Raw genomic sequence first — 25,889 nt, forward strand, 5'->3', positions numbered from 1 at the left:
GGGGGTTCCGCGGCTTCATGATTGCTGCTGGGGTTTGTTGTTAAAAAAAATAATCGAACAATTCGAACACGATCGCCACTGGGCTTGGGGAGTCTCACTAAGCTGTGGTGAGACATGCCGTACGTAGCGTACTGTACATGTGGTGGGTCCTGACTCGTGCGCCGGGGTGATTCCCTCCCGCAGACGGCAAGTGCCGTTGGCATAGTTTCTTCTCCGTAGGACAGGGCAGTTGTAACAGAAACGGAAAGGGCAGATGCACGCCCCGGCCTGGTTCCCTTCACACCGCCGGTTCCATCTAGATTCCTGGAAGGGGTTTTTGTTTCTGAAGCCGGTCTGGTGTCGTTGCAGTAGCTCAAGGCAGTCTTGTCTTTATGTAGCCGCCCGCAGACGCCACCCAGCCTGGTTGCGACCTTATCCGGTTTTAGCTGTCTCACCGCCGATTAGAGCGTGACATGTCAAGCCTCCTCGGCCGCCACAAACACGGACAGCTGATGTGGAGTCTGGCCTTGCTGTTTTTTCCTTGTTGGTGTTTAACAGGCAGCCCCGAGTATCACGCTGAGCGCTTCGTTTCTTTTCCTCTCAAACCCCTCCATGACTTCGTCGTCAGTCTAAACCACATCGAGCATCGTAAACGAATTACACACTCATGTCGAAACGGCAGGTTGCTGATGTCCCGGTGGCGGACACGGCGCCGTCCATGATTGAGGCCGTGGTATGAGCAGAGTAGACCCCTCGTGCGAATCGACACCGTCACGGCAACTAACGCGAACACATGAAGGATTCAGATGAAAGCGACGAGGATGATGACACGTTAGTTTCCCGGTGCACGCCGTCCCTGGCGCAGTTTGCTGGCAACGGACTCGATGGCACAAACTGACCCCCGCCTCTTGATAAAAAAATAAAGTTTGAGTTCGACCACATCCATTACATCTAGCGTCCTAGAATATAGGGCCATGAGAGGAAGAACGTTCCACAGCTCTCGCCACGCCACTGAGTACTTCGTGCCAAACGACGGGCGGCAGCAAGAGTCCCTCGATTTCGCGCAAGTAACCGGCTTCCAGCGTTCTCGGCCAACGGTTCGCTGACCGTGTTGGACAGTCATCACTACCTCACGAAACTCCTGGACGACAAGCTCTTCCTTGCGCCGATTCAGGAAGATGCCGAAGGCCTGACCGTCCTTGATGTTGGCACCGGTACAGGTAAGCGTCGGCACACAATCTCCTACAGCTCTCATCTCAGCTTCATCAGACTTACACAAGCCCTTTCTCTTCAAGGAATCTGGTGCATGTAAGACGTCCCGCTCCCTCCCCTCCCCCTCCTTGCCAGCTATTATTTATCATTAACGTCGCAGCGATTTTGGCTGTGAGCACCCCGAAGCCGAAGTCATCGGTACGGATCTCTCTCCCATTCAACCGGCCTGGGTACCGGCCAACGTGAGATTCGAGATCGAGGATGCCGGCACTGACTGGACCTTTCGGGACAACAACTTCGACTTCATACACATGCGATACCTTCTCGGTGGCATCACAGATTGGGCCGCGCTGTTCAGGCAGGCATACCGATGCTGCAAACCTGGCGGCTGGATCGAGTCGATCGAAGTAGACACGACGCTGTACAGTGACGACGGATCGGTTGAAAACAATCCTACGATTGCGATATGGAATAGGTTGTTTAAGGGGGCGGCTGAAAAGATGGGCAAGTCATTCAATGTAGTTGCCGAGGATTTACAAAGAAGGAGCATAGAGGAGGCGGGGGTCACCGACTACAAGGTGGTAAACCTTAAGGCAAGTCCCTCGCTAATAACACATTGGCCCAGGTTTTGAGACTGAACTGGGTGTACAGGTTCCGATGGGAGGATGGCCTCGGGATCCGAAGCTCGCCGAGCTCGGGCGCATCAGTTTGCTTTCGCTCGAGACTGACGTTGAGGGTAAGGCTTTCCTTGATTCATGTCCTCATGATGGCCCGGGTAAATCGGACCGCTCCTTCAAGGATACCGGTATGCCCACACCGCAGGGTTTCGCCGGAAACCATGCAAACTGTTTCAATAATCTAAAAGTGCCCTGACCTGCTGACGCGGTTTCGCTTAGGCTTCACCATGCTGTTATGGTACAATGTCCTGCAATGGCCACAGGATGAGTACCGACCATTCCTCGACGCGTTTCGGAAAGCCCTGCGAGATAGAAGAACCCATGCCTACTTGAAGCTCCGCTTTGTCTACGGGCGGAAACCCGAAGCGGCATAGCATTTCGATTCTAGCAACGGTCTGCAAGTAGTCGCGGACTTCAGGGGGTAGGGACGAAAAGCAGGGGGGTGGGGGCGGCCCCGTGTGAGTCCAACGAGGTGTAGCGTAGAGCTGTCACGGCTGCCGCCGGTCGCTCTACGCGCTGTTTCCAGAACCCGGAGGGCAGCTTGGAAGGCCAGGCCGCACCGAGCTCCAGCGTTACTCCCGTGGCTTATTTCAACCACATATGCCCAACGGTGGACCCCCGCCCCCCCCCCCCCCCCTCCCCCCCTTCTCCCCCCGAGTCAAGGAGAAATGAGTCGAAGTCTTAGTAGATCACCAATTGCTTACCAGGTTCCGGGAGTCGCGCGGAGTTACTATAGAGTCATCTGTCGTTTGCTCCACGGCCACTCTCTTGTTTACTTCTTCTGTTTCATAACGTAATGCATAGGAAAGGGTGGTTGTTCTTCTGCTCGGGAAGGGAGTGAGTGCGAGACGGGCAAGGCGAGATCATGTCAACGGGGGTTGTCGCTGCCGGGTCTTGACTGTAAAATACCATGTCAGACACTCTACCTCTACATTGACCTCGGGCGTCCGATCCCGTCAATATGCGACTCTGCATTACGAGCACTTCTCGTGAATGGGGACGTGGTCGGTATAGCTGTTGAATGGAACAAATCTGAGCACTTTGGTATCGGAGGTAGATATTGAGGTAGGTGATATGCAAGAATGGAATGGGTGATGAGTAAGGTACTCTAGCTTACAACGCATATTTCTATGGAGTTCCGGACTGTACCCACGCTATCCTCCCGGCAACGGTCCGCGGTTCGCAGCTCTGCAGCAACCTTGCCCTCTTCTTCTTGAAGCCGACCTTACACACCTTCCAAGCTGCATCTCTGGGATTGCCATTCACGTCCACATTTTAAAGCCGACTCGGCCTAGCTGCGCATCATGGGCGATCTCATATTTCCTGAAGATATGCATGCCCGAGTTGAAAAAAGTCGTCACCACATACCCATCCTTCCGGTAAGCTCTCATCTCCCTCGGCGTGACGTCGTGCTGACCTCCAGGGAAGACACCAACCTTGAAGGATTCGTGAGGGGACGTCCTAGTCAGCCAGCCACGAGAACTGGGCTTGAAGCTGACAGTGACGGTCGTCCCGTCCACAACGGTCGAGGCTCCGTCGTTCTGCGGCGGCAGACTCCCGCTCGTGGTGGGAATCCGGAAATAGCTTTGATCGATACCGGTGTCGAGCAGAGCGGACACCTCCTGACAGGGGTCGGTGTCTGGGTCGTCGGCGCCGAACCAAATGCAGGCGGGGATCTGGCCCCAGTTCGGGGTGCCGCTGCCTGAACCGCCCCCGGAAGTGTCGTTCTTGTGCAGCGGCAGGTCGGCGAAGTCGATGCCGACCCTGTTCCCCTCGGTCAGCCCGACGATGATGCCCTCCTTCTTGATGATGAAACCCTTGTACAGCCTGCTAGTGCGGCTGCCCGGGATTTCGACCACGTTGATCAATGGGTTCTTGTCGGATGTCCCATCTGGCTTTCCGTCATCCATGCGACCCCAACCGATACCGATAAAGCCGAAGCCAGTGGGATCCTGCTGATCCGAAATTTTGGTGGTGCAGTCTCCATTGCGGAACACGTAGGGGTCATCGGTGCCTGGATCGCACTCGATCCTCCTGTACACCGCCAGAACGGGGACTTGGGAGTGGACCACGGGATGCTCATCAGTCTCTGTGTTGAAGTACAAGTCCCTGGTGATCCAGCATCCCAGATACAAGATGTTGCTGCTTGTCAGATAATGAAAACCACGATTGAGCAATGTGCACGAGTTCTGGTTGAACCCGGTGATGTCCACGGCCGGTAGAACCACGCCGGTTGACCCCGTATCAATCCAGGGCTCGAATCTGTCTCCAGAAGGGCTGCCGACTCTCATTGTCACATGAACCGGCCTCGTCCACGTCGGGTTGGTCTGGTCGTTAAAAGGGATGAGCACAGAGACGTCGTATCCGCTATAGGGGCCGGAAGCGGCCGCCCAGGAGAGACACGTAAACGCCCAAACGAGGTTGGAGAGAAGACGACGCTGCATTTTGGGTTCAAAATCCGTCATACGCCGATTCAAACGGATATCTGCGAGTGTCTGAGAAAACGGCGGGTTGACTGTATTGGTTTCGAGTTGTGAAATGGCTGTGATGTTCATGTGGTCTCGTTTGAAAGAGGCCTGACGCTTGCTTTTTATACCTTTACTTTCGCAGCATACGAATTGCTTCATACTCGTATCACAATACCATGACCCGTCAACTCATGATACCGAGTTCCCAGCTTCCGAAAACACCTGCACCGCTGTGGGCTGGAGAACCCGCCGGCAAAAGCTAATTAGGAACACGAATAAGCGCATATTTTAGGAGGTAAAACTCTCGTCAAATACGATGGCCGATGACTGCTAGTAGCAGATGGCAAAATCCGGAGATGCCCGGCAGCTGACGTGAGCCGAGTCTAAGGTACCTTGACCTATGAGATTCGTGACAAGCAGCACACTTGCCATCAGCCTCACGATATGAATAGGTGCAAGCACTATGTCCACTTCCTTGGCTCCGGAAAGAACCATCAAAAAGTAGCCGGATCCTCGTTCTAGATACTAGCTGGCCAATAAGCGACTGGTCCAGCCTAACAGCTCGTATGACTCCCCGCCTCGCCGCCATGAACATCGTGGTGATTGCTGGTAAGCAGCCCGATACATTTGGAGACAACGCCGATGTCCTACGGGCCGAATGGAAGCAGAACACACCATTCGTGGCTCGCCGAGGTGTCTATGCTACCACCCATCAAACGCGGATTAGTTAGAATCTCTTCAGCATCGGCGATTCCATAAATGGCAATTACCGCAATGGCATCTGCAGGCTAAACGGGCATGGTTACTGTGTTCTTGGGGATAGGGACAAGAGCGCAATATACATCAATGGAAGATAAAAAGCTGTTTAGCATGCCGACTCCTTCCGAGATATGACCAAAGACGCCGGTCACGAGCATTTTGGCGGGTTCTGAACTGCTCAGTAGGTAAGGCAAGGCAGTTTCTGCACGCGTTTCCTTCCCACACTCATTTACACTCGTTTTACCCCCACTCTCGTTTACCCCCTTACCCTCGTTTACTCTCCTACACGATGATGTCCCTATTGAAATTATTCATGCCCGATAAAATTAACGCACTATGTGCAGCAGCGTCAACGATTAACTGTTGTCGCGAGAGAAACACGTTAGCTGACCGAGCCAGACTTCTGTTTGTTTACCGACATGGTGTTGGCAACACGGGGACTGCCGGATGAAGGAGTATGCTGTTTACGAGTGTGGATTGTTGGCGGTATTTGAAAACAGACCATGGGTTTTCTGGGACGGAAATATCGGGGAGTGCACTGGATATGGAATTAACCAGATTGATCAAATGGCACGGTTGACGCCCCGCCGCTTTGTGTTCCGTATTATGATTACATGATTACAACAGAATATGAAGGAACGCACCGCGCTGGCCGACATGACCATGGCCCAGCTCCGTCCCTTGGAGCCCTTGGAGTCCGACCCAGAACAATCGTACAGTACACTGCCCCAACGCCCCACCCTCCTCGTGATCATGTACAGGCTTGAGTCTTCCCATGTCCCTCTTCCTTGTCGGTATTTCCCCCTTCCCGTCTGAACCGCAACAAGCCTCAGGGGTAGGGCCATTTCCGCTTTCGTTCGTCCTTCGTGTCCATGAGAGCCTTGGCTGTCCTGTTGGCAGCAAGCCGCGACAACATGTAGGCCCGCGTCTCGGGTGGGACGTTCACATGGCGGATCCACTCGGTTGGTGTTGGACGGTGGAATGTGGCGGGGTTGTAGTCGTCATCAAGGGGCTCGGGGAAATTCAGGCGCAGCATCATGTAGTACTCCTCCCAGTCGAAGGTGTTGTCGCCGGGGACGTCCAGTCGGAATGTGTCCGCGATGGCTGTGACTTTGTTGGCAGACTTTGATTGCACCTTGCTGGTGATGGCATGCCGCACACGATGTAGAATGCTCTCCTTCTTCTCGTGTGTCATGGTGGATTGCATCTTGTGCTTTGTGTGTGCTATGTGTGCGCTTTATGTGCGCTTTATGTGTGCTTTATGTGTGCTTTGGGTGTGTTTTGGGTGTGCTTTGGGTGTGCTATTGTGCGTTGGACTGGATTTTGGGCAACGACTTGAAGATTTTTGGGGAGATGGAGAGAAGCTGTCACGCTGATTTGTTTGAGTTGTGCGGGCAACAAATACTCGAGTTCGGCACGGCATGAGGGAAAAAAGGGGGGGAGTGACGAGCATTTATGCTGAGCCGAGAGTGCTTGGTCCTTTGCAAGGCAAGAGCAATGACAAACCTCGAACGTCAATGCTCTGAGCTTGGAACTTTCAAAAACAACGGTTTCTCACTACTGGGGGTAGCAGTTGTGCTTGCAGTTCTGTTTTGACGCGTTTCTAAACGCCCTAATTATAGTGCTGGTGTATCATTAAATTCGTCCAGTAGCCCAGGTGGGACTCGAACGCCGGCGGAGCCAATCTTGCCAATCCATTTCCTGATTTCTCGGTCCTCTTCCGCCGAGACACTCACACGCACGGTCCCAATGTTTTCTTCGAGGTACTTGATATTCTTGGTTCCGGGAATGGGTAGGATATCCTCGCCCTGCGCCATCAGCCAAGCCATAGTCAGCTGGCCCGGTGTGCAACCCTTCTTTGCAGCCAAGTCTTTGAACTTGTCGACAAGTGCCAGGTTCTTGGGAAAATTCTCCTTGCTGAAGCGGGGGTATAACCGTCGCAGATCTCCGGGTTCGAAATCGTCGGGTGACTTGATCTGACCCGTCATGATGCCCCTACCAAGTGGCGAGTACGCAAATACGGAAACGCCTAGCTCGCGGCATGTCTGCAGGAGAAAGCCGCTCTCGGGGCCTTCAATGTCGAGCGCCCAGGGGCTGTACTCAACTTGGTAGGCATCGATGTGGTGGACGGCACAGGCACGGCGGACGGTGTCGGCAGATGATGCTGAGATGCCGATATGCTTGATCTTCCCTTCCCTGCTTTCTCCCCGTCAGTATTCGGTCATGCAGCTGGCCGGCTCGGACACTGCATAATGCAACGCACTGCTTCAATTTGACCAGCTCGGCCATGGTCTCCTCGATGGGGGTCTTTTGATCAACGCGATGGATGTAGTACAGGTCGATGTTGTCAACACCGAGGCGCCTGAGGCTGTTCTCGCATTGCTGACGGCAGTACTCGGGCGAGCTATTGACAACAAGCCCACGGGTACCATCCTCCCTGATGCCTGGCCGTAGACCGAACTTGGTTGCCAGGAAGATATCGGCGCGGCGCTCGGGATGCAGCGCGAACCACTTGCCAAGCAGGTCCTCACTGTCGGCGTACAGGTCGGCCGTGTCCCAATTGGTGCAGCCCAACTCCCAGGCTCGGTCAAGCACTTTCAGCCGTTCTTCGTCGGGGCTGCCGAATCACGTGTGAGCACCGGCTTTGGTGGCCTTGGTAGGCCTTGATAGGCCTTGGTAGGTCTTGATAGGTCTTGGACGAGTTTTGGAACTCACCCAACGGACCCGTAGGCCGTGCTCAGCCCCATCAAGCCAAAGCCTATCGCCGTGATTTCAGGGCCGTCCTTGCCCAGCTTGCGGGTAGGGAGCTTTCCGGGTGGTGCCATTGCTGCTGTGGTGAGATGGTGTAGCGCGCTCAGATTTGGTAAACATAACGAGCCCAAAAGAATCGGGTACGCGCAAAAATGAGGCAAAAGTGGTGAGCAATGGGGAAACCAAGCAAGAAAGGGGGGTTGCTGTCGGCTAACTAAGGTAGCCCCACACCGGCAGCATCTCAGCACGCTTTCCGGTCACTGATTAATATCCGGTTCGAGTCCTGTCCGAGTCCCGTCCAAGTCCCGTCCGAGTCCCGTCCGAGTCCAGTCCTGTGAGTGAAGGAATCGGCTCGTACAGTTGCTAATTGAGCAGCTAATAATATGTACGTTTTGCTCATGTCCTGGCGGCGGCTTCCGTGGATAGGTTGGAATAAGGAAGTCGGGGAAATCGGCAACCGAGACATACGCCGAGCGGTCATTCGAATCTGGAACAGCCCGGTTTAAGTTGCCAAAAGGGAAAATGCATATCGAGGAATGAAAGTAAGAAGGAACGAATGAGAAAGAGAATCGAAGCAGAGCGAGCTCGAGCGAGGCTCTACAGGAAGTGGCCAAGCCGTGCACGTCTTGTGCTATGTCCCCCTGTGACTGGTTGGAGACCGCGTATGGGCGGCTCGTTACACTTCCGGTGACCGCTCCTTCAAGCACCGGGCATCGACCCCATCGACTCCCACGTGGAAGTCATTTCGGCATCGAGCCCGGAAATCGGCTCGGACTATCAGCACCCGGAACTAAAGTACCTTACTGAGGTGGCGCACGCGAGCTCGAGAAGAGTAGGCCGGGGCGCATTTGAAACTCACCTATCGAGTGCGAGGCGGAAATGCCTGTCTCTAGGCAGCCTCGATCCAGCGCACAGTGACAGCGCACACGGCACCCTTGAATTCTCCAATCTCCAATAGGCCAGCTTGCTACCTGTGTACAGGACAGAGCTTACCCTGCCCTGCCCTGCCGTACGTAGAGACTCCTTCCTGCCAACAGTGCCAAGAGCTGAGCATGGGCGCCTAAGCCCGATCGGCGCCTAGCGCTTTGCAAAGTTGGCCTCTCTCGAAGTCCCAGTCTCACCACTCTGCACCCGACAAGACAGTGGGCGTTCCCTAGACGACTCTATTCGCTGTCAGGTTCGTGCCCGTCGCACGCGTTCCCTATGGTCCTTGTTACTAGCAGAGCACACTCCGCTCAGGCGCAAACTCCCAGGGTGACAAGGTCTGCTGTTCGACTTCGCACACGGCACACCCCAACGCTTGACCATGGCGTCCCCGCTGGATCTCGAACGTGCCCACGCAAACCGGCCTGGTCCTCCCAAGCGCCTTATTGTCTGTTGCGATGGGACATGGATGGACTCATTAGGCACAAAGGCGTATGTGCCGTGCACAGCCTGCGGCCCTGCCGCCCTGCGCAGGTCCGCTTGACATTTGTGTTTCTGACGCCAATTCAGTGCACCTCCGTCCAACGTAACGCGCATATCCCGTGTCTTGTGTCGGACCTGTAGCGATGGCACTCACCAGGTCATCAACTACTTCCCCGGTGTCGGCACCGCAAACGCCATCGACCGCTTTACCGGCGGCGCCTTTGGGATGGGCCTGGATCAGGACATCCGCGAGGCCTACAACTTTGTCTGCGCCAATTACGTTGATGGTGACTCCATCATTCTGGTCGGCTTCTCCCGCGGCGCCTTCACCGCTCGGTCAGTCGCCGACATGATTGCTTCGGTCGGCCTGCTGACCCCTGAGGGTTTGGACCGCTTCCATGCCATCTTTGACGACTACGAGAACATGGGCAACCCGACCCGCAACGCCCGCGACTACCTTCTGCCGGGCCTACCCGAGTACGACCGCTCCTATGGCCAAGCCAAGATTGAGTGGGAAAGCGCCCGCATGCTTCGGTACAAGCATGGCTTGAGGGAGGCAGGCTTCTTTCCAGTCTGAGTCATATCTCTATTACTACTGGCTAATGACCCTGTAGATGAAATATACTCGAGATACTTATCACGATGGCGTTACCGAGATCAAGATCAAGGCCATCGCCGTCTGGGATACAGTGGGCACGCTTGGGATACCGCCGGCTCCCGTGATCGGAGTCCGCGGTTCGGCCGATCAATAAGTCACCCTTTAGGCCCCAGCTCCAGGCCACTTCGGCTAACAAGCACCGCACGTGGAGATTCACCAACACCCAGATCTCCAACAAAGTAGAGAACGCCTTCCAGGCGCTCGCCCTCGACGAGCCACGCTATGCCTTCCGGCCGTCGCTGTGGGAACGCGTACCTGGGAGCACTACTCATCTCAAGCAGGTCTGGTTTCCGGGCAATCACGGCAACGTCGGCGGGGGCTGGCACGACCAGCAGATAGCTGACATCACTCTGGCTTGTGAGTTTCTTCGAATTCGACTTGCCCATCGAAGCCTATATTGATAAAACATGATGCCTTTAGGGATGTGCGACCAACTCTCGGCCCTCGGCGTCGAGTTCAGCTTCCAGCGCATGGCTTCCCTCTTCCTCGACACGCTCCGCTACTCCGCAGCCCATCCCTTCCCCTTCGCCCCACAAAGCAGAGCCTCATCCCTCTTCCCGGTATCCATCCCAAACCTCGACTCGGTGAAATCCCTCCTGCCGCGCTCTGTAAGCAAGCTCGTCCGCAGTCACAACGGAGACCCTCGAAAACGCCAACACAATGGCACCAGAACCTCCAGCAACTCCACAAGCGGGCCCCTTCCCTGGGCTGACCCTGCCGTTTACCAACCTCCCTATCACCACCCCCACCACCCCCGCCGCGACACCTCCGAATGCACCCACCGCTCACCTCGCGCCTCCGATCCAGACCCGGCCGTCATCCCGTGCACCCACCCCCCGCCCTCCGTCGCGCCCACCCACTTCCTCCGCGCGGGCGCCCGTCCCTGGGGGCTTGGCATGCTCCGCGGCCCCACGAGCGTCGTGACCACCATGGCAGGGAAGACAGTGCGGCGGCCAGGGCTGGTGCTGCGAGTGGACGAGACGACCAACGAGGACACAGGGGAGCCGCTTGTGGGGACCAACGAGCGGATCCACTCGTGCGTGAGGGTGCGGCTGGCTTGTGGAGGGCTGGGGTTGGACGACGCGGGCGTGTGGACGTGCCGGGCTCTGCTTGGCGGGGAGCGGGTCGAGAGAGGGAGGGGCGCGTGGAGGTTGGAACGCGGGAGCGCGCTCTTGGAGAGGGAGGAGTGGGAGGCTGTGGGCAGGGTGAGGGGGCTGGCGGGGCGCGAGATGAGCCTGAAAGAGGGCAAGTACCCGGCTGGCGTCCTGTACCCTGTCGGGGAGGACGATCATGCGTGGAGGTGGGTGTACACGGGACGAGTGGAAGGGGAGGGCCTATCGAGGGTGCCGCAGGCGCTGATGCTGCCTGAGGAGCCGCTGGTGGGATACTGGGAGAGGTACCTGCTGGGGCTGATGGTTGGGGAGGTGGATGTGTGGAAGTATGCGCAACGCGGGCTTCACGGGTGAGTGGGAGGGCATGGAGTTGGTATTCTATGGCCTTTTGAAAGGCCTGTCAAGCTTAGAAGTCATGAAGGGATGAGCTGCAGCATTGGCTTTCTAGAACGATAGACTATTATGGTAGAATCGGAATGGTTCACGAGTTTCAGTTGACTAGTAAGACTTTCTCATTTTGTGATTTAAATCGGTGGTATTTCCTGGTTGTTGCTCTGTGATTTTTTCTGGCTCGAAGTTAGTTATGGGAAAAAAAAAAAAAAAAAAGCCATCTAAGGTAAGGTACCTAGTTTCTATCACTCATTATTACAACCGTTTCGCCTTTTACCTACCGCCACTCAAAGCCTGCACCCAGAGCGGTAACAGAATCTTACAACAACGTTGAGGATACCGTTTCGGTTTAGATAAAAGACAATGAGATTCTTCGGTGAACCAATAATTTCCATAGTATTTATATAAGAACCAGCAGTCTCCTCCACCCAAGGCCAGGGCTTAATCCACTCGGTATCGGCATCGATTATCATTGCCCTTCCGTTCGAAAACTGTGAACTTGACTTATACCTTCCAGGTGCGATCAAACATCGGAATCCATTTCAAACCCCTGTTCATTCCCCTGAACCAAAGCCATGGAGTTCCTCCAGAACACCAGACAATATTATCCGGGTGCGGATGCCTTCCAGAACTCCGAGCCCTTTCATGTTTCGGGTCCCTTCTAGAGCCCCGCTGCCCTCGGCACTCGCCAGTACTCAGGTGGACGAGAACCCGATTCAGAGACTCGAGCAGCTCGGTCTGGACAACCTTTTTCAGGTAGGTCCCCGCGTCTCGCGTCCGTCCAACCAAGCTAGAACCCAAGAAAGTGAGGACCCATTCCACAGGCTCTCGCAGATGGGCCTAGAGCATCCGTTCCAAACGCCCCCGCCGATCCCGCAGTCTAATCCGGCTAGCCGTGAAGACGTTCAAGCGCCCACGACCCCTCGGGACCAGGCAGGAACGCATGGCCCGGAAAATAATCCCATCAATTACCCTTACCTACAGTCCCCGTGCCCTCCCAACGCCCGCTGATCTCACCGGTTGCCGAACGAGTAGGTTGGTGCGGCGAGGGCGTCGCTCAAGACGGCCGGGGACTACGAGAACTACCGGTCCCAGCCGTGGATCCCTTTCCACCACGTCCCCTCCCACCCAAGAAACGGTGTCCCGCAACAGGATGACCAGTCAGACGATCTTTGGAAAACTGAGCTCGTGGAGACCATGCGAATGGTGGAGCGATGGGTCATGAACGTCGATGAGACGGGAGATGACTCGGATTTGCTCGCTGCTGGCGTCTCTCTTGGCGATGATGCGGCTAGTGGAGCAGAATAGGCGCGTTGTGGAGGGAAGGGGTGTTACTAGTCGAAGTCGAGGGGTGGAAGGATCGGAGTAGTACTGACAGCGATTGGGATTGTCTGGTCATCTAATGCGTACAGTACAAGGGGGGTTTTAAACGGGCCTTGATTGTGCGATGGGGGAACTTGAGCTGCTGCGTCGCTGCCTAGCGGAACTATGAGGTGACCAGCTATATAAATACCTAGCCGGGGGCAGGGGGGTCTTGGTCATGATGTTGCTATACCCTGACCGTATCGCCAAGCGCTGGCAATGGCACCTCTACTGGTAACATACTGACGCCCAGTTAGACACAATAATGGCCTAAGTAGGTCATGATAGTGTCTGGCTGGGTGTCGTGATGTCGCCAGCATTTCGGAATTGCAAGGGCTGGGCCATACGGTCTATGTAATGACAGATACCCCCGTTTCTCCTGCTAGGTAATTAGGAACAACCCGAGCGTTGGGAGAATATTATTATGAACGAAAGCAGCTTGTCTATTTAATCTCATATTTAGTAAGTTAACGTGGTTTGTGCTATGTTATTAGCAACTTGGAGGCCAGCTCTCCCTTGTGGAGAGATTGCACGAGGCTATAAGGCAGGACATGTGTGGAAATGAGGTGCGTTGTGATGCTGCCAGCCGAGACCAAAGCGCCGGTTTGATGAGCACGCAGGCATTCCTACAGAGAGATTCCCTTCGTACTGTGCTGGGTGGACCTAATGCGAAGTCAGGACTTGTCCTACGGCCACTCGAAGCTCTCCCTCAGGTTAGCGCTTTCCGAGACACTGCTGTCGAGAGAGAGGACCCGTGGTACTGAGTTTAAACTTGAACCCTCAAGTTCCTGCAGGGAATTTTCCCATCATTCGAATTTATTTAGCTCGTCGTTGCCTTGGAATTCAAAGTTCGCCCCCCGTGCCACCCCTCTTACATGTGAAGGCGCTTTGAGTTATCCAGCGTCTACAAGCACCGATCGTATCCCTATCAGAAAAGCTTACAATCAACTGCGACCTCGGCGCAAAACAAGACCCTCGGACCACCATTTCCGATACTGCGTTAGCACGCCAACTAACCAGTCCAGTGCCCAGTCCCGTGGTCACTGGTCACCCACCTCAGGTACGCCCCGGTCAAGCATGTCCGTGGCAGGTCCCACTGCGCTGGGTACACCGGCCCGGGGGGGTAATTAGAGCTGGGTATGCCCGAGTCGGGTATGTCCGGGTAGACCCCGCCTCTGGGAGAATATGGCCCCAGGCACTCTCCTGCAGAGCTGCCACCTAGCCCGATTGCAGGAAGACACGAGAATGTTTGTCCGGCAGCTTCGCCACTGCCCCTATTCTTCCTTCTGCTCAAAGACAATGCGGCCGAGGTGGAGCTAATTAATACAGCATTACTTTCGCAGAACCGTCCTCTTCAATCTAATAATTGTGAGAGCGTCGGTTGATCGCATTGCACATAGAACCTGAGTAACTGCTTTTTCCAAGATAGATCTCCTGTTACGCTAATTACCATTAATTTTTATAGACACCCGTCAATCGCGCATAAATAATTAGGTGGTACCTTAAGCGACCTGAGGTATCTACAGTACCCCGCTCGCTAGCCAGCGCTAATTAGTAAGGTACAGTACTCTGTCTTTAACACTTGCCCTGTTGCCGTAAGTTCCCGCAACCCCCATTCTGCTGGAAATCCTTCAGCAGCCACCTATCCCCGTATCCTCTGGGTCGGCGACAATTTTGATCCGTACTGGTCGCAGACGGGACAGTGTGACTTTGATAGGAACCCTATGTCGAGCGGCGCTCCGTTGTCGGGGGCAGCCACCCAGAACTAACCAGAGAATGGAGCCTCACAACGCCCCGAATTCAGCCTGTTCAAACAACTTGAACGTCAACCCAGAGTCGGCAATACAGTAAGATGTATGTATACCTTACCCCAATCGAGCTGCTGTAATGCGACAGGCGATTTTTTTAAAGGGGTTATCATGCAGCTGAGAAAGGAACAAAGTCTGGCGGGGTAACCGCGAAATGCCATGGGCGGTGAGCCAATGACAAGGCCGTTGTTGTCTTCCGCGTATCGACCTTGTTCCCTCGGACCCCGAGTCCATTCTTCCAAATCTACAGATTCATGCAACCTAGCAGTATCTTGCATCATACGGGTCGGCTTTGATGCGCTATGGCGACTTCGAATAATGAACCTCCCGGGGTCCTAGGAACCTATTTCGCGCAAAGGTCGGTCAGCGTTTGGTCGCGTTGCAGATATTGTGCCACGACTCTTATTGACACAACGGACAGAGATCGACACTCTCAGAGCACCGGATGGTCCGAGCTGTGGGAGTCGGGCCAGAACAATATCTGGGACCGCGGGAAGCCTTCACCCGCCTTGATCGACTTCATCTCCTCCCGGCCAGACATTATTGCCCAGCTTGGGGGCGGTCGCCGGCCCAGAGCGCTTGTGCCGGTAGGTTATCGTTCTAACTACACCCTCCAGCGCTCCCCTCTGGTTCCAAAACACCGCGCTCACCACTGCGACACGTTCCAGGGTTGCGGAAGGGGCTATGACCTTCCCATGCTTGCTCTTCACGGCTTCGACGTCGTTGGCCTCGACGTCTCACAGAAGGCCGTCGATACAGCAAGAGCGTACGTCGAGACTGAGCTCTCTCAGCCGTCGGCATACAACTTCGCCGACGGGGACAGCGAGACGAGGCTGGCTGCCCGCCCGCCGGGAACCGTGAGTTTTGTGTGCGGCGACTTCTTCCAGAGAGACTGGGAGGCCGAGTACTTCGCGACTTGCGACAACGCGGGCTTTGATCTCATTTATGATTATACCGTAAGTTAAAATTCTATACTCGATAGTAGAGTCCCCTTTCTGAGTGATACGGGTTTTGATGTATGGCTCCCGAGATAGTTCTTGTGCGCCCTTCATCCCGAGACGCGGAAGGACTGGGCTCAAAGAATGCGAGAGCTCCTCCGGCCAACGGGACTTCTCGTGTGCTTAGAGTTCCCCCTGTATAAGGATCTGAAGGCACCTGGGCCGCCTTGGGGCCTCCAAGGTGTCCACTGGAATCTTCTGGCTGAAGGTGGCGACGGTAAGATGGACAGGCCGACAACGGAGATGGACGAGGCGCACGGTTCATTTGAAAGGGTGGAATACATAAAACCTCCTCGATCGTATGAAATGGGGCGGGGAACTGACATGCTGAGTGTTTGGGCACTAAAGAAGTGAGTGAAGATTACGCAGGGGGAACTTATGTCTCGTTCAGCCACTTACGGTCTCACTGGTATAGGCTTAGTTATGATGATGATGTCCGGTGTTTCTATGACTAGGCTTACGGGCCATAGGGAGGATACGATCAATACTGCTCCTTATTGTCAGTCTGTGAAGAGCAGCCAACGAACGCCAAAGTGTCCAATTGCGGAAGTTGAAGATCATCCGCACCATAACTCCTCATGTTGCAATCTCCCTTTCGTACAATTGCAACTCTGACGCCCATGTGGGGTTCGATCTGCGGTTTGGCAACCGCAACGGACGCTTCGCTGGTCCATCATAGCTGATTATATAGACGTTATTCCTGGGTCTTCCTAGGGTTCCGTGGTCTGATACGCCTGACCACAATATTCCATCCATTGTCCAGCTTACACCCTTGATACTCATGTCTTTTTATCTTTCTTTTTCCTTTCCCTGGCCTCAATATCCATCGTCGAAGAAGTCCGTATTGTGTTAAAAGTCTATGAGGACGGCTGTACCGTCCCTCGGGAAAAAGCACGACTTTCTTTCCCTTACCGGGGCAACAGCGATTACGAGGACCGCCGGCAGCCCTGCCACGATGCCGCGAAAACAAGGCCATGCGACCTTCGTCGCGGACATGGTACGTAAATGGAAACGCTATGGTATCAGGGACTGGCCAGACCACAAACGCATGGCATGTCTAAGATGGGCGATTGCATCTGGAAGCGCTCCTACCGTTCGAACGCTTATAAATGCTGGAAGACTGGCGGCTGATCCGAATCACTACCAGACAGAAAAGCCCGCGGCTCATTGGGCCGTCAAGGAAGCAAAGGGCGAAATAGTGGATGTGCTATTGGAGTTTGAGGATGTCGACCCGAACCACCAGAACAGTAGCATCATCGACGCCCCGCCTCTTGTATGCGCCGTCAAACTCGGAAAGGAGACGATTTTTGACAAGATTCTGGGCTCGGAGAGAGTCAGGGCAGACACGACAGACGCCGGAGGTCGGCCCCTTGGTGGGCGGCGGCCCTGGGCCTGGATTCTTATGTCCAAAAACTCCTCGAGCGACTCTGAAAAAGTACACCGCCGCGACATTGTAAACAAGAGGGGCTACTCACTACTCTCAATCGCGGTGCAGGCAGGTCACCTCGGAGTGGTTCGCTAATTTCTCAAGTCGCAAACTGTTGCTGCCGTCAGCTTGAGGGCGATCCTCGTCGCCACAATAAACTGACATGTACTCGTCGTCAAGGAGTTGTTACCAGCTAGAATGAGAAACAGTGGCCGCGCCAGAAGCTTGCTCGAGGGTCTTAGTTTACATAGTGCCTACATAGCGTTGAGGTAGGCCAGTATACCAGACAGCGAGTTTTAGTTGGAGAGGAGCGGTGCGGAGTCAGAAATCGACGAGGAAATCCGGAAGGAGTGGAAAGCAACGGAATTGAGCGGCAGACGTTATAACGTGATGCTTCGAAGCTACACGCGGAAAGTTCAATCTCCCAGGCAACATTTCCGAAGCGACATCATCAGAGTCGGGATCGAACGACGCAGATTCTCCTTCCGAGGCGGAGGGTTCCTGGGTCACCGAAAATGCCATTAGCCTTTCGGGTCTTGCTTAATTTTCGTTGCGAATTCCCGCCCCAGCTTCTCACCCGCCAATTATCAGCTGACAGGGAGAAGCTGCGGCGACCGAGCTGGCGGTTAAAGAGAACGGATTACAGCGCTCATCTCTGGATAAGAAGTTACAGATATTGCAGTGGAGGGTTTGACGAACTTGAAATAAGCGTCACCTGAGCTGAAATGGTATAAGAGGGCGCTCGGAACAATGGTTTTATAGCTTAGGATTCCTTGTAAGTTAATTCGTCACTATATCTACGCTTTCCTATCTGTAGAGCTGAACTCTCCTGTACACTCGTAACCTACTATAACTTGTTGGTAACCTTACCAACCCGATTTGTCAATAGACTCAAGAGCCGTTGGCCATCACATGACGGTGGAGCCTCGTGCGAGTCGCTGTTCTCAAGCCCGGCGCAGACCCTTACCTCAATGGCCGGAACGTCCCTGGGTTGTACAGCATGTCACCTGAAGAAAGTTTTGCTATGGCAGCTACTTCTTTTCAGTGGCGATTTGCATTGAACCGGAATAAATGCACGCTATGCAATGGAACCACTCCCGCACTTCTAACTACTAGATTCTCTAGAATGTCCAGAGTTCTAACGATCATACTTGAACCTATCTGCCTTTTTTGAGCCACTCACTCTAATTACTCACATTTCTTGTTGGAAGTTGGGGTCTTTCCGCCCAGGCAGAAAGTCATTCTCGGATCTCCTCAGCTTGGACAGACCCGATTCTGCGATAGGAGGATGCATCCCGTCAAGGAAACGTCCCGGATTAATGACTTTTGCCGTACGCTTTGGAATAATTAATTATACGTAGAGAGAAGTTGGGCGCTTACAGGCACTTCTGTAATCGGGCGCCAACAAACAAATCAAAGCGTGAATGAGGCTCTGAAGCGCTAAAGCTGAGCTGTTCCAACCTGTATCCCACTCCCGGTGTGCTTCATACCCACCTGAGTTCATCCCTATCCCTGCCTATCTCATATTGTATTCTGCCTGTAGTCGTGGTTCCCTCCCTAATCATAGCTACCCCTAACCCGACGATATGAAGGAAACCGACTATCATATCACAGCGATAGTCGCAGCGCTTGGATAGGAGTCTGATAAGATACGCGTCACGTCGACGTCCGAGCTTCGGCAGCTCGATAAGGTCGAGTTCCACGCCGCCCTCGAATCGGCCACGGATCACCTGCATCCGCTGGGCTTGGCACACAGCTTGATCAACCCGGACTACCTTATGGTCAAGGAGGGAATGCCGGTTTTGATCGACTTGGGGTACCGGCAGCCCTTTGGGAGCGACTTCGGTCGCTTGGCACGCGCGGGGGTGGTACGAGAAGCTCTTTTTCACGTCCGAGAAGAAACATGACATGTAAGCTTATTCTCTCTGGAAAGTACGGGATTTGGCTGGAAAAGCTGGAGTAAGAGATGACAGGTCAGCGCGATGGGACGAGTGCAATGCTAGATATATTTGTTAATTTTGAGATTTTCATTATATGCATTCCATCTGCTAGTACTTTCCCCATTACAGCTGGGAAAAAATATCACACATGCAACTAATTACCCCTTTTTGTCCCGGATGACGAAACGACTGAGCCCCTTAAACAATGACAGCCAAAAAAGCCAGCCACCAGAGCGAGGACGCCACCGCCCTGAACGGTGTTGCCACCGGGGGCACCGCCAGTACTGGCAGTTGTAGTTTGACTAGACGGGGCGTTTGCGGCTCCGCCAGCGTTGCTAGCGTTGCCAAGCCCAGACGAAGCGGCGGTTGAGAGTGTAGTCGGGACGGTGATGATGGCAGCATCGGTAGTAACGGTGACGGCGGAAGCGGTTGAGGTCTTCACGACACCAGTGCCAGTCGTGCGATCCACGGCCAACGTTGTCGACGGCTTATCCTCCCCGTCCTCGTCGGAATCCGCACCATTCTTGACCTCAAACTGCTCCGACTGGGCCAAGATGCCCGTGTTCCCGGCCGCGTTGCTCTGGAAGTTGAACTGGTATCCCTCGTTATCGGGGACACCCTTTTCCGAGACGACAATGCTGCCCTTGGAGAGGTCAACCTCGCCGAGGTCCTTGCTAAAGGGGTTGTGGCCGGCGGCCATGTTGACGAGGAAGAGATGGGCGCGGGACGGGTCGGTGCTGACGGTTGACCAGGAGACGGTGATGCCTGAGGACGGGTCGACTAGGTCACCTTTGGCGGGCGACGTGATCTGGATGGCGCGAGCGCAGCACGCCGCAAGGAGCGCGGTGGGGAGGATGACTCGGATGGAGCGCATCTTGATGGTTCAAGTGTTTTTGGCTTAGTTGTAATTTAACGTTCGTTTAAAGGGTGAGACGAGACTTGAGGTTGACCTTGAGAGCGAATGACTAATACTAATTGATGAAGCGAACGTTGGCACGACAGATCTCTGTCAGTTAAGCAACTTGAAGCAATACAACAGGCACAATCACAACGGCAGGTGAAGGGCGATTTTAACAGAGTAGAGGTGACGCCCGATACGAACGACAGTTTCCCGGCAGCCCCGGGGCAGCATTGAAACTCCACTGATGATCATGAGAAGAATATCCACTGCGAGTTGTTCTGGCCAGACAGGCGGCATTTCCTCGCGCCGAATGGATGCTGTCAAGGCGAGTCAAGATGGGATGACCGAGTTCCAGCAGGGTCATCGCAAGGACATGATGTTTGAATTTTCTGTTCCTCAGCCACTTTGTGTTTGGCGTTTGTAGGCGGGAAAAATTCTGTAGCGCTTACGGTGGTGTGTCGTCTGATAGCACGAGTCAGGGGGGCTAGTTTCCGGTCCGTGAGCTGTGAGTCCGCATGGGCTGATGCTTGTTTGTCTCAGCTGACTTGACTAGAGTGTGCTAATAATACCAAAACGTCCCCGTGGTGCCGGATAGCAACAGCTTGGAGCGACCGGAGATCCAAGACATCCCAGTTTAGTCAGTCTTGGCTCCTGCATGTCCAGATCCTCATACCGTAACTTGACGTCAGAAGAGAGGAGCATCCGGTGTCCATACGCAGTGTAGACGGATGGCGAGAAGAGCGTCGGTTGTTTCGCCGTCCCAACCGTCCCAGCCGTCGGTCGAGGTGAGTGGCACCAGGCTGAGAAATATCAGTGAGGCCCGCTGTTTCTCGGATGGCAGTCGGTATGCACGCCACTGACCCGGAACCAGACGCCTGGTACGCGTTCTGCATCTTGACAGCCAATATTTGCGTCAGACACGTCCCCCCTCCAAATTTGCCCTATCGGCGCCCGCAAGCCGAGGGGTGCCGAGTGCAGATAGGGGCAGCAGGGGTATTCCCATAGCGCCCCGTTCGTGCAGCGACACGCGAACTGCTCACCGATCGGAGTGATTCCATCCCACCGGCGTTGGCACCGAGTCGCTGGGGAGCGGTGGAGCGGTGGAGCGGTGGAGCGGTGGAGCGACGGGCGACGGGCGACGGGCGACTGGTGTGCGGCGAGCGCTGCATGAGGGTAACTTTGACTACACTGCAAATTGGCAGTGAGCGACGGTCGGGAGAGCTAATTCACTTGTCTCGATGCGGGTAATCTAGCCGCGACTGACTGAACCAGAAGGGCAGCGGCTGCCGAGGGGGCAGCCCAGGCGTGGCTCAGGCTTGGTTCCAGGCTTGGTTCAGGCTTGCGAGTGGCCTGGCTGGCCCGCCTGGCCAATGCCAGCCGCCAGCTGCCCTGTGCGCTCGGGCAATGTGGGGCGCAGGAATGCAATCCGCTAGGCCTGATTCGCTGTCCGTGTAACCTGACGGCGGGCAGGGCAGCCAAGACGCAAGGTGCCAGCCGGCTGCCAGGCCCCCCTCCCACTTTTTCCCTCCTCCATCTCCCGAAAGCCTGCCCTGTCTCATCAATCCTTCCCGCTCCGCTGCCCAGCCCACATCTTGCCTCTTGCGTGTTCGGCCGGGTTGGTCGTGGAACTCTCCTCCAGGCTGCACTCTGGAGAGGGGCCCGGCAGTTGGGTTGTCAATCGGGACAAGACACGGTCTGCGTCTTGTCCCCTTTCCCTCCCCCCCCCCCCCCCCCTCTCCGCAATTTCCCCCCACCGTGATGCCGATTGCCCTGCTCCTCGCCCTGGCCCGAAAGAGCCCCAATGGCTGAGTCGCTCGGACGGTGACAATGCGTCTCCGAGCGGGGAAAGGAATAATAATGAGAGGGGAGGAAGGGGAGGGGTGCTCAAAGCTGGTCAAGCCGTCCACCATCCAAGGCCTCCGGTCGGTGGTGGAAATTGCGACCCAGGGTCTGGGGACTGGTTCCGGGGTTAGCGAGTTGCCAGCGCCCAGCGATTGGCCGCCGACACCTTCTAGAACCAATTGGGGAAGGCGATGGCCCCCGCGAACACGACAGTGTTTGGTCGGTCGCTGACATCTTAAAACGGCGGACGCTCCCGAAGCCTCATCGTCACTCGCAGCCATGTCACGCAGCCGCCATCGTCCTGTCAATCGATATCTTCGCATTCGAGCCCGTGAATGACCGCAGAGCGACACCGCAATAGCAAATGCTTTTCTCCAGGTCTTTCAAGTCGACGACCGCGAGTTCGCCTTCCGAAGTTGTTGTTCGCCGATCGTCGCTGAATCTGGGCCGTGAGTGAGGGGATTCGAAACATTGCGAGAAGGGAAAAACAAGATTTTTTTTTTTTTTTTTTTTAAAAAAAAAGGGGGGGAAAGGGAAAAAAAGTAAGAGAGAGAGGGAGAGAGAAGGAGAATGAAAGAGATGATGGAAGTTGCGACAACCAACCGTGTCTCGCCCCCGGCTGCCCGCCGAGGGCGTCGCGAAAAGCCATGGCCGGCCGAGAAGCAGAAGAAGCTTTTGCGGCTTTATGTTTGCACCCAGAGCGAGCGACTGCCGCTGGTGCGGATTCTGGAACTCTTGAAGGACGGAACGTTTGATCCGAGGTGCGCATCTCCGTCCCGCAATTGCGCCGATTGCCAGTCCCCGCGTGCGTGCGCAAAAGTCGCACTGACTGACTTGAGGCGGCGTCCAGGCAGCGTAACACGCACAAGCATCTGAAGAGCCTCCTTCCCGATCGCAGGATCGACGACTGGAGACCGAGAGATCTGGCCACCATGCTCATCCGTGTGCGCTTCTTGAGGTCGGTCCGGGAGGAACGGCGGATGAGGATTAGGAAGGTCCGTCGGCGGCTCGAGGTAGCACGATCACACGGTTTCTATGCAGACGAGTCGCCCGGCCTCCCTATGCACATCGACCAACCACACCCCGTGTATTTCGCCGAGACCCCCCGAACCATCAAGCAGCCCGATTCCCCCGAGTCAACACCACCGGGCATCAGCACCGACTCGTCAGCCACGTCCGACACGTATCTCAGAGACAAGTCTCCGTCACGAGCATCGTCAACTTCGCCATCCACCAAGTCCGCCAAGCGCAGATCATGGGCCTCAGTTCTCTCGAGTATCTCGTCCGGAATATCCAGCTTGGCGCGGTCCTCTTCGTCGGCGTCGTCCAAGGGCATCAACTTGAATGGCACCGGCCCCAACACGGCGCTCAGCAAGATGACCCGCGAAGAGTTTCTCGCCCATCTCCAGGAGAAGCCGCGGAAGGCGTTCAAAGGCACCACCAAACCGTCCACCGGTCTGTTCAAGCCAAAGTACTCCAACGTCAACCCCACGACCGAGGACTTGAACGCCGCCCTGGTCCGCATGTGCTGCTCTGCCTATGTCGGCTCCTCCCCCGGCTGCGTCCATGAACGGTTATCGAGAGCCATCGACGCCCAAAGGGTCGAAGGGCCCGATTTCCGCAACTTTACCATCACCGATGACGAGGCTAACATGGTGGACAAGTTTGGCAACTCGTTGCTTCACGTGGCTGCGCGATGGGGCGCGCGCGTCTCGCTTTTGCTGCTGATTATCAGGCACACCGATGATGTTCAAGTGGTCAACCACCGTGGAGAGACGTTTCTCCATGTCTACCACCCTCCGGAATACCCGCGCGTGCGGCCCGTCTCGTTCCTTAATCTCGTTCGGAGCTTGCGGTCTCGGGGGTACGATTTCTGCCACCGCGATGTCGACAAGCAGACCTTCCTGCACCACCTCGTCGCCAAGAAAGAATTCCCCATTGAGACTCTGTACTATGTCTTTAGGGAGGTTGGTCATGGGGCCGCTCGGTTCCTGGTCGCGAACAAGGCAGCCGATGGTGAGCGGCTGTGGCACAGCATCCGCCAAAACCTGGAGAAGACGGCCCCGAAGCTGCATCGCATCTTTGGCGACGAGGTCGAATTCATCCGGCGCTACCTTCCCGAGTTTTCCGAGTCCAACGCACCGTGCACCGGTGACACATCGACATGCGGATCCGACAGTCTGATCTCGCTTCACCCAGCCGACACCAGCATAGACCCCAACGACAGCAGCGCTCAGGCTGTGAGACGGACACCGCTGATGAAGCTGCTCCGCAGGGCTGCCTCGGGTAGGGGCCTTTCGGAGAAGGACCTGGGCGCCAAGTTGGAGAGCATGTTTGAAGTGGCCTCGAAGCAGTCGGATTTTGACGTCCACAGTTACTTGGGGAAGCGCGATACCGAGGGCAACACGGCCTTGCACTACGCGGCCGAGTTCGGTATCGTCACGGCGGTGCAGTTTCTGTGCGCCAAGGCCGCCAGCGTCAACGTGTTCAACAACTGCGGCAACACGCCGCTCCAGCTGGTCAAATACGCCATCCAGCGCACCGACGTCCGCTCCGACATCCACATGGAGGCGCGTTATCTCCGCTGCGCCGTTCTTTTGCTCGAGCAAGGGGCTTTCGACCAGAGCAAGCTCGTCAGCGAACGATCCATCATTTTTCCCTACGACGTATTTGACGGCAGCGAGCGTTCCATTAGCAACTTGGTCAAACAAGGAGTAGCCACCCACTGCAGGGGTCTTCACCTGCTGACCTCGTCGGTCAAGCACCACGCGCCTTACCTAGATGGACCCGAACAAGGCTTTCACCAACACAAGCCTGGCCCATCACAGCAGGCGTCATTGTCGTTCCAGACGTCGGTTCTCTAATGCAGGCTTGAGTTTCTCGTGTACAACCATCATATTTTCTTTGTTCAAGTGGCGGCGGTGCATGGAGCTATGGGGGGCTTTTCTTTTTTACATCCGAGTTTACGGACGAGGCGTTGAGAAGATCTGTCGGAGAGGCAGACTGTCAAGTCAAATATCCCTTTGGAGTTGCTCTATTGTTGGGAAGCGGGCGCCTCGGAATGGGTGGTTACTACGTGTTTGGCTATCTACTTTGCAGTATCTTCTTTAGGCGTCAACACATAGTAAAGCTGTCCTTCAACGACATGTGGATACGTTCTCGCTGTTCCGAATCCTGTACACGCCCCCGGCCCACGTACCCTCTCTTACAAGTCTCCTGAAGGGGTGCAATGGATCCGTGGCGCACGCGATATTTCCACTGCACATACATCATTCGATGTTCGTCCATCCTTTCCCCTCCTGGGCTAGCTCTTGACGGGTCCCAAACAAACGGAATGTGGGACAATCCTCGGCAGCTCATCCGGTGGACACTGGTGCTCATTTCCGTGTTTGGTATGGCCCGGTGGTGGGGGAGGGAGGGTGCCGACGGGCGTCGCCGGGAGCTGCGGAATCGGGGCTTTCGGCAGCCAGGGGAGCGCGCGAAAAGATCGTCACCAAAGCTTGCTGTTGTTTCCCCACAAATTGATCTCTCCTCCACGTGTTGGAGTGTACGTCTTCTGCAATCGGGCTGGCATCGGAAGCTGGCAGTGGCCGGCTGCAGCTTAACCTGCGTGGTGCCCAGAAGAGAGGCCCGCAAAGCGGGGTGACCGGGCCATTGGGTAGAAAAAGGAACTGGCCAATGATAAATCATGGACTACAGTCCGCGTTTTCAAACGCCCCTGCGTGTTTCCCTGTTGTCTATCCGGGCCTGGGGACACATTGCGCTCGGACGGTTTCCCGAGCTGACAGGTTCGGATGCAACTCGCTGTGGATATCGACTAGGGTTCAACCCCTTGTTGGTGACGCGAGGATCTTACCTTATACGCACCAAGCTTGCGAGGTCGCATCCAACATGTACAGGACGCTAGTGTAGTGGAGCTTGAAGAGTGGACTCTTGGCAGCGCCCCCAAAAGAAACCCAAGCAGTTCCCAAACACCAGAACCGCGGCCCCGAGGCAAAGGTTCCGATGATTCTCAGGGCAGGGGCTGACCAAAAGCTGTCAGATTGTCATGGCCTGCACAAGCTACTGGGCCCCCTCTCTCTCTTGGAGAGCTGCAAGGTATCCGTGTGGGTTACAGCACCGTTGTGAGTAGTGTAGATCCAAGCCGGGCCGTTGCGAGGGATCGTGATGCATTTCCGTTGGCCCTACGAACGTCATGT

General features: G+C 55.4%; 9 protein-coding genes across 9 annotated transcripts; 5 read left to right on the top strand and 4 right to left on the bottom strand.

Annotated features, from left to right (window-relative positions):
- Window positions 1-646: 646 nt before the first annotated feature.
- MFIFM68171_11247 (mRNA 3'-end-processing protein YTH1) lies at window positions 647-2,242 on the top strand (the record flags this gene model as incomplete). The annotated part of the gene is made up of 8 exons (XM_071066666.1): window positions 647-712; window positions 779-810; window positions 977-1,042; window positions 1,099-1,199; window positions 1,275-1,287; window positions 1,352-1,784; window positions 1,843-1,927; window positions 2,088-2,242. The coding sequence occupies 8 exons, from the start codon at window positions 647-649 to the stop codon at window positions 2,240-2,242; spliced, it is 951 nt and encodes a 316-aa protein (XP_070922767.1).
- Window positions 2,243-3,130: 888 nt separating this feature from the next.
- MFIFM68171_11248 (Peptidase A1 domain-containing protein) lies at window positions 3,131-4,312 on the bottom strand (the record flags this gene model as incomplete). Its single annotated transcript, XM_071066667.1, has 1 exon — window positions 3,131-4,312. One exon carries the CDS (start codon window positions 4,310-4,312, stop codon window positions 3,131-3,133), a length of 1,182 nt encoding a protein of 393 aa, XP_070922768.1.
- Window positions 4,313-5,924: 1,612 nt separating this feature from the next.
- MFIFM68171_11249 (uncharacterized protein) lies at window positions 5,925-6,302 on the bottom strand (the record flags this gene model as incomplete). The annotated part of the gene is made up of 1 exon (XM_071066668.1): window positions 5,925-6,302. One exon carries the CDS (start codon window positions 6,300-6,302, stop codon window positions 5,925-5,927), a length of 378 nt encoding a protein of 125 aa, XP_070922769.1.
- Window positions 6,303-6,711: 409 nt separating this feature from the next.
- Window positions 6,712-7,920, bottom strand: MFIFM68171_11250 (uncharacterized protein; the record flags this gene model as incomplete). Its single annotated transcript, XM_071066669.1, has 3 exons — window positions 6,712-7,291; window positions 7,359-7,712; window positions 7,811-7,920. 3 exons carry the CDS (start codon window positions 7,918-7,920, stop codon window positions 6,712-6,714), a joined length of 1,044 nt encoding a protein of 347 aa, XP_070922770.1.
- Window positions 7,921-9,152: 1,232 nt separating this feature from the next.
- MFIFM68171_11251 (uncharacterized protein) lies at window positions 9,153-12,721 on the top strand (the record flags this gene model as incomplete). The annotated part of the gene is made up of 7 exons (XM_071066670.1): window positions 9,153-9,262; window positions 9,341-9,809; window positions 9,868-9,942; window positions 10,007-10,268; window positions 10,332-11,373; window positions 12,079-12,169; window positions 12,449-12,721. 7 exons carry the CDS (start codon window positions 9,153-9,155, stop codon window positions 12,719-12,721), a joined length of 2,322 nt encoding a protein of 773 aa, XP_070922771.1.
- Window positions 12,722-14,885: 2,164 nt separating this feature from the next.
- Window positions 14,886-15,935, top strand: MFIFM68171_11252 (uncharacterized protein; the record flags this gene model as incomplete). The annotated part of the gene is made up of 4 exons (XM_071066671.1): window positions 14,886-14,941; window positions 15,005-15,170; window positions 15,252-15,539; window positions 15,618-15,935. The coding sequence occupies 4 exons, from the start codon at window positions 14,886-14,888 to the stop codon at window positions 15,933-15,935; spliced, it is 828 nt and encodes a 275-aa protein (XP_070922772.1).
- A 505-nt stretch (window positions 15,936-16,440) lies between these two features.
- On the top strand, window positions 16,441-17,103 carry MFIFM68171_11253 (uncharacterized protein; the record flags this gene model as incomplete). Its single annotated transcript, XM_071066672.1, has 1 exon — window positions 16,441-17,103. The coding sequence occupies one exon, from the start codon at window positions 16,441-16,443 to the stop codon at window positions 17,101-17,103; it is 663 nt and encodes a 220-aa protein (XP_070922773.1).
- A 1,998-nt stretch (window positions 17,104-19,101) lies between these two features.
- On the bottom strand, window positions 19,102-19,821 carry MFIFM68171_11254 (uncharacterized protein; the record flags this gene model as incomplete). The annotated part of the gene is made up of 1 exon (XM_071066673.1): window positions 19,102-19,821. One exon carries the CDS (start codon window positions 19,819-19,821, stop codon window positions 19,102-19,104), a length of 720 nt encoding a protein of 239 aa, XP_070922774.1.
- A 2,439-nt stretch (window positions 19,822-22,260) lies between these two features.
- Window positions 22,261-24,554, top strand: MFIFM68171_11255 (uncharacterized protein; the record flags this gene model as incomplete). Its single annotated transcript, XM_071066674.1, has 2 exons — window positions 22,261-22,451; window positions 22,541-24,554. The coding sequence occupies 2 exons, from the start codon at window positions 22,261-22,263 to the stop codon at window positions 24,552-24,554; spliced, it is 2,205 nt and encodes a 734-aa protein (XP_070922775.1).
- Between the last annotated feature and the right edge of the window lie 1,335 nt (window positions 24,555-25,889).

This window comes from Madurella fahalii (genome assembly GCF_045866475.1).
Source record: "Madurella fahalii IFM 68171 DNA, scaffold_6, whole genome shotgun sequence".
Lineage (NCBI taxonomy): Eukaryota > Fungi > Ascomycota > Sordariomycetes > Sordariales > Madurella > Madurella fahalii.